Source organism: Microplitis mediator, chromosome 11 (assembly GCF_029852145.1).
Source record: "Microplitis mediator isolate UGA2020A chromosome 11, iyMicMedi2.1, whole genome shotgun sequence".
Classification (NCBI taxonomy): Eukaryota; Metazoa; Arthropoda; class Insecta; order Hymenoptera; family Braconidae; genus Microplitis; species Microplitis mediator.
Window position 1 is genome coordinate 833037 of NC_079979.1, and position 7092 is coordinate 840128.

The 7092-nt window shown below is 33.0% G+C and overlaps 1 protein-coding gene across 3 annotated transcripts; it reads left to right on the forward strand.

The window, feature by feature from the left end:
* Positions 1 to 261: 261 nt before the first annotated feature.
* LOC130677459 (myotubularin-related protein 2) lies at positions 262 to 4309 on the forward strand. 3 transcript variants are annotated; one of them, XM_057484228.1, is made up of 4 exons: positions 262 to 440; positions 503 to 698; positions 1415 to 1525; positions 2574 to 4309. In XM_057484228.1, the coding sequence occupies exons 2-4, from the start codon at positions 585 to 587 to the stop codon at positions 4269 to 4271; spliced, it is 1923 nt and encodes a 640-aa protein (XP_057340211.1). In that variant the 5' UTR covers positions 262 to 440; positions 503 to 584; the 3' UTR covers positions 4272 to 4309. The 3 variants fall into 3 exon arrangements, with proteins under 3 accessions (XP_057340211.1, XP_057340212.1, XP_057340213.1); XM_057484229.1 differs by having other exon boundaries at positions 1418 to 1525; XM_057484230.1 differs by lacking the exon at positions 1415 to 1525 and having other exon boundaries at positions 263 to 440.
* The last annotated feature ends 2783 nt before the right edge of the window (positions 4310 to 7092 follow it).

Below are 7092 nucleotides of genomic sequence, written 5' to 3' on the forward strand. Positions count from 1 at the left end.
AAAATATATAAAATTTATATAAAAAATGTATTTTTTATATACGTTTTTTTTATATATTCATAACTATGTTTGGTATGTATTTTTAATATGTTCATGCTCAACTAGCCCCAAATGAGGCAACAAAGTAAAAGTTCAATTATAAAAAAATGATAAGATTTAAAAATTTCAAATTCTCCCGCTCGAAATATTTCAAATCTCCCGCCTCGAGCGCTTCCTGCGTCAGAATTTTTCGGCAAAAAAAAAACAAAATGGCATCTCTGTCTCTGTTCAGTCTGTCAGTGAATTGACAATCGACAATCGACCTTCTCAGGTTTGTTTATTAAACAAACAATCACTTGAAATAAATTAAGAAATTTCCTCGATTATTTAAATAAAATTAATCCAAAATATTTCCCGCGAAAATTAAAAATTAAAAAAAAAATGAAAATTTCCTGGGCGTGGTAAGTTTGTTAATTTATTATTTATTTTCTGTTTGTAGGTTAATTATTATATTTTGTTACAGACGAATCTGTCAAGATGATTGGAGATCTCGATCAATAAATAATTATTTCATAATTTATTTAATTTATTAATTCAAAATTAAAATGGAAAAAAGAGGAAGCGCTGAGTTGTTGGCTGATAATTCGAAACATGCGAGCTCTGATTCATTAAATTCCAGTAAAAGCAGTTCACTTAATTCTAAAATGGGCCATGAATCTGTAAGTAATTAATGTAATTAATTAATCATTAAAAAAAAAAATTTTAATCTGACAGAAAATTTTTTAAAATTAATAAATTAACGATCGGGTGATAACTTTTGAAGGAATGAATTTGCAAAAAAATGATACAGAACTTTTTTTTAGGAAATTAAATTCTCTATAATTTTGTAAGAATACATTTTTTTTGTATCTTTGATATTTAGCCCAAAAATTATTATTTTAATTTTTAAAGTCGGGAATTTTAATTTTTACTTCAAAATTCCGATATTATTTTATTAATTTTAGATTTACGGGTTAAATATTAAAGATATAGAAAAACTGATGGGAATCATTTTTGTAGGGAATTTAATTCTCTACAAAGTTATGTCAGTACATTTTTATCGTATCTTTGATAGTTGAGTCAGAATTTGCAATATAAAATATCGGGTCCAAAAATTTATTAAAAAAATCTCTTAAAAAAAATTTTCAAACTTTATAATTCAAATTGCGGCTTAAATATCAAAGCTACGATAAAAATGCACAAAAACAATTTTATAGAGAATCAAATTCTCTAAAAAAAAGGTCTGATTGATTTTTTCCGTAAAGTTGATATTTAACTCATAAGAATTAATTTAATGAAATTTTGTCAAATACTAGAATTTTTTTTTTTTTTTATTTTATTTTTAATGCAACTAATCTTTCAATGCTTGTACTAATTTTTGTAAACGCTTACTAAGGAGAGTTGGGAAAAAGCTTCGCACTCTAAAAGCTTCTCTACAAGCTCAACTTCTACTGATAACAATATTGTCTCTGCTCTTGAAACTAAAAAAGACGACAGAGTCAGTCCGGTAATTTTTTAATTTTATTTTAAAACCATTCCCGCCTTTTTCTGCCCTGAAATTATTTTGAAAATCCTGTAAATTTATTTTAGAACAGGATTTTTATTAATTGAAAAATTAAAATTCTCATAATTGTGTCCTACTGGTAAACTTTTTAAATATTTCAAATAAATATGGCTTGTGGGTACTCTTTCCACCGGAAATTCAATTCTCTACCCGCTGATAATTTTTAAAATCAAAAAAAAAAATTTCCAATCAATTTTTAAAAAACGGTGTCCATTTTACCCGACTTAGTGTTTATTAAAAATAAGTATAGCTTGTGGGTACTCATTTTACTAGGAATTTACTGCTTTACACAAATATCCACGAAAAAATTTTCAAATTTCACTTTAATTACAAAAACGACCATCTTACCCGAATTCGTAATTATTAGGAATAAATATAGCTTGTTGGTACTCTTTCGACCAGAAATTTCATTTTTTATTCTTAACTAACCTCAAAAAAATTTGCAAACTAATTTTTCAAAAATTGCCCATATTACCCAGTTTTTTAAATTTTTAAAATAAATTGACCTTGTGGGTACTCTTCCCAACGGAAATTTAAGTCTCTACCCGCTGATAATTTTGAAAATCAAAAAAAAAATTTTCCAATCAATTTTTAAAAAACGGTGTCCATTTTTCCCGACTTAGTGTTTATTAAAAATAAGTATAGCTTGTGGGTACTCATTTTACTAGAAATTGACTGCTCTACACAAATATTCACGAAAAAATTTTCAAATTTCACTTTAATTACAAAAACGACCATCTTACCCGATTTCGTAATTATTAGGAATAAATCTAGCTTGTTGGTACTCTTTCGACCGGAAATTTCATTTTCTATTCTCAACTAACCTCAGAAAAATTTGCAAACCAATTTTTCAAAAACTGCCCATATTACCCAGTTTTTAAAATTTTTTAAATAAATTGACCTTGTGGGTACTCTTTCCACCGGAAATTAACTCCTCTTTCCCCGACGACCATCAAAAATTTCCTTATTTAAATGAATAAATTTATTACAGAATCTTTCAACCGACACCGGGCCACCTCTTCTCAACGGCGAGCGCCGACAAGGAGTCGCCCGGGAAGTAACTTACCTCTGCCCCTACTCCGGGCCCTCTCGAGGTGTCCTCAGTGTAACCAATTATAAACTCCACTTCCGTTCTAGTGACCGCGAAACCCCTTACATCGTCGAAGTTCCCCTCGGCGTGATTTCCCGGATCGAAAAAGTGGGCGGCGCCTCTTCCCGCGGGGAAAATTCATACGGGATCGAAGTATTCTGCAAAGACATGCGTAACCTTCGATTTGCCCACAAACAGGAGAACCATTCCCGGCGAGACGTCTTCGAAAAACTCCACCAATACTCATTTCCCCTCTCCCACAAGCTTCCCCTCTTTGCCTTCGAGTACTCGGAAAACTTCCCCGAGAACGGTTGGTCTGTCTACGAACCAATCGCGGAACTAAAGCGCATGGGAGTAAACAACGACATGTGGAAAATAACTAAAATAAACGACAGTTACGCCATCTGTGACTCGTACCCCGCAATCTGGGCAGTCCCGACAGCAGCAACCGACGAAGACCTCCAAGCATCCGCGGCATTTCGTTCCCGGGGTCGACTCCCCGTTCTTTCCTGGATCCACCCCGAGTCCCAGGCGACGATAACTCGTTGTGCCCAACCCCTGGTCGGAGTTGCCGGGAAGCGCAGCCGCGAAGACGAACGCTACGTCCAACTGATAATGGACGCCAATGCCCAGTCCCACAAATTGTTTATAATGGACGCACGACCAATGGCCAATGCCATCGCGAACAAGGCCAAGGGCGGAGGCTACGAAGCAGAAGACGCCTATCAGAATGCGGAATTGGTCTTCCTGGATATCCACAACATCCACGTAATGCGCGAGAGCATGCGGAAGCTAACGGAATTGTGCTTCCCTACAATTGACGAGGCCCGTTGGCTCTCGGGAATCGAGTCGACCATGTGGCTAAAGCACATCAAGTGCATCCTTACCGGCGCAGTGAGGATCGTTGATAAGGTAGAGAGCCACAAGACCTCTGTTCTAGTTCACTGTTCCGATGGTTGGGACCGCACAGTCCAACTCACTGCGCTGGCCATGTTGTTGCTGGATCCTTACTACCGAACGATAAAGGGCTTCGAGGTGTTGATTGAAAAGGAATGGCTGTCATTTGGCCACAAGTTTTCACAGAGAATCGGCCACGGGGATGAGCATCACAGTGACGCGGACAGGAGCCCGGTTTTCCTCCAGTTTATCGACTGCGTCTGGCAAATAACCCAGCAGTTCCCTAACGCGTTTCAGTTCAATGAATACTTTTTGATCACTATCTTGGACCACTTGTACAGCTGCAGGTTCGGGACGTTTTTGTTCAGCAGCGAGAGGGAAAGAGTTGCGGAAGGAGTAAAGCAGAGAACGGTTTCCCTGTGGTCGATGATCAATTCGCAACTGGCGACTTACATGAATCCTTTGTATTGGGCGCCAGGTTATCAGACGGTCCTGCTTCCGGTGGCGAGCATGAGGTACGTGAAGCTTTGGAAGGGACTGTACTGCAGGTGGAACCCGAGTATGAGGCAGCAGGACCCGATTTATCAGAGGACGAGGGAGTTGTTGGTACAGAAGGAACAGTTGGAAAAACAAGTCGAGGAGTGTAGGAAAGAGTTGAATGTAAGGGCGACGAGGAACCAGAGGATTCAGGTTCATACGTGATGTAATTAATGTTTTAATAAAGATTTGAGGTTCAGTAATAGTCGTTTTATTTTTTAAATCCTGGATGTGCTGGGGAGTTAATGGAAAAAAGGGATTTGAGGTAAGGACGTATGAGGAGATTTTTAGGAAATTTGCAGGTAAGACATAAAATTTATAACTTCTAGGAAAATTGGGATTAAGGGACGAGATCAGGCTTGAATTGAAGGTCCGGGTTCAAGGATCAATTTTCATTTTTTGTTGATCAAGTTTGGACTGATAGATTTTGAAATATAGATCTATATAGATAAGGAAATTTTTTTGAAAATTTACGTTTTATATTTTGAAGTAATTTTATTTATAAAAATAATAAAAATGATGCCCTATCAAAATAAAAATACTGTTTATGAACGGTTTTTTTTCAGTTTAAGTGTTTTACTGTTCATTTTCAGTTTTTCAACAGTAAAATAATTACAATTTTATGGTTACAATGTGCGCAAAACAAACTTATCTTATACCCACTAAAAGCTGTTAGTTTGCAGAGATTTTTCAGTCATTATCTGAAATTTTGACTGTAAAAAGACATATAAAAATACCAAAACTTATAACTAAATACTCCTTGAGTGAACTATTTATAAACTGTCATACAACTACCTTAGAATCATATGTCTATGGTAATACAGCTCAAGTTCTGATCTTACCAACCAAGTTAAAACCATAAAAAAATGGCCGACAAACTGATATTTGATAGCTTGAACTCAGTAAAATCGAAAATTCGATAATTTTTTTTAAATGATTATCAAAAAATAATTTTTTGATTATTTTTCAGTAAGACAGAATTTTTGATCAAATTATCTTAATTAAATTTAATTTTAATCAAAGATTTTATATTAATAACAATTATTCATTTTTATTATTCCTTTATATATAATTAACATGAAATCGTTTTGAAAAACATAATATATAAATATAACACTAAAAAATTTTCATAGAGAAGCAAATTCAATTTTTTCACTATACGTAAGTATCAATAAAATTAGAAAAAAAAACTAAATATTATTTTCTTGCAACAAATGCTTTTATCATATTTTTTTTAATTAGCAAATTCAGCAAGTAAAAACTATATAAAATTATCGTAGTTTTGTCTCATTTTTCTCATAAACCGCTAATAAGAGCCAAAAAGAAATCCTGCGTAACATTATAGGGGAGGGTGGGGCAGAGCGGCCCCCCTAAGCCAATTATTAATTTTTGTGGCTTTCAACCATATGATCACTTTACTTTTGTCCTATTTCGAACAAATTTATGGACATTTTGCAAAAATTCTGAAAAATTTTTTTTTTTTTTTGTGGGGCAGAGCGGCCCCCCTTCAAAAAGTGATAAAAAAAATTTTTTTTTTCGTTTTTTTTTTTTTAAATTGTTTTCATCATTAAGAATGTATTTCTTACTCTTGACAACTATTTTTGGTTTTATATTACTCGAAAAAAATTTTTTAAAGCGTGAAAAATCGTTCATTCTCGATTACCTTAATTACTAATTGCTATTTAATAAAAAAAAAAATCAATTCTATAATTTTACTTTATTTCAAAAATTTATCAACTAAAAAAAAAAATTTAATTTTTATAAATTTTTAGTGACCAAATTTGCCTTTTACATAAAGAAACGGCCGAAAAATATGAAAAAATAATTTTTTCGGAAGTTTCGGCTGGTCCATTTTGCCCCAGGTGTTATGCGTAGGGCTAGAAATGTGGAATTATAATCATTTTTTTTTTAATTTGACGATAAAAATATGAAAAAATCACTTTTTCAAAATTTTGGGCTTGTCCATTTTGCCCCAAATGTCATGCGTAGGGGTAAAAATGCGCAAACATATCGGATTTATAGTAATTAGTCGAAAAAAAAAAAATTTTTTTTTTGGTCAAAATTTCAGGGGGGCCGCTCTGCCCCATGGGGGCCGCTTTGCCCCACCCTCCCCTACAGCTTTCACTGTACTTTAAACTGAGTCTTAAAAAAAATAAATAGGTAACAGATCAATACCTTTTTCTATCGATGAAAGTGATGGTATTCTTATAGTTCTAATGACAATTTTTTTAAAGTTTATTTACAGTTTACTTGATATAAGTTGGAAAACCGTTATAAAACCATTTAGTAAGCGCACATTGTAACCACTAAACAACTATCAATTTATAGTTATTAAACAAGTTTTCATTTTTGATAGGGTGATCACAGTGTGTTAGTTTAAACGTATTGATTAAAGTTTAGAGTTTTTGAAAATTTTAATGTTTACTTAAAATTTTTTTTTTTTTTACTGTGTAATGGTTGTAAGGGTTTGCCCTAGCTTTCTCGTACTAGGAAGTTCGAGCAATCCTCCATCAGTAACTCGGGTAATCTCGAGCACTGGCTTCTGAAATACCTAGTATGACTGAGTACGCAGTTTGATTACAGGATAGGGGGAATGATGTAATGAATTTATTTTATAATTCTTTTTATTATAATATTATTTTATTGGTTTAATTGATATTCTGATTATTTACTGATAAAAATTTTTTGAAAAATTTTTTTTTTCGAATAACTTTTATTATTATTGTTATTATTATTATTATTATTATTATTATTATTATTATTATTATTATTATTATTATTATTATTATTATTATTATTATTATTCTTTATTCGTTTTCTTTGATATACATTTATAACTTTAACTCATGTTCAAAAAACGAACAAGGTGATTTTTTATTTTCCACCACCAAAACTCACTTTCCTTTGGCAGCTACCCTGGGAAAAGTGTGAATTACACTTATGATCGGCGCAACACCCGTATCCCGCATAGGGATGACACTGAAAA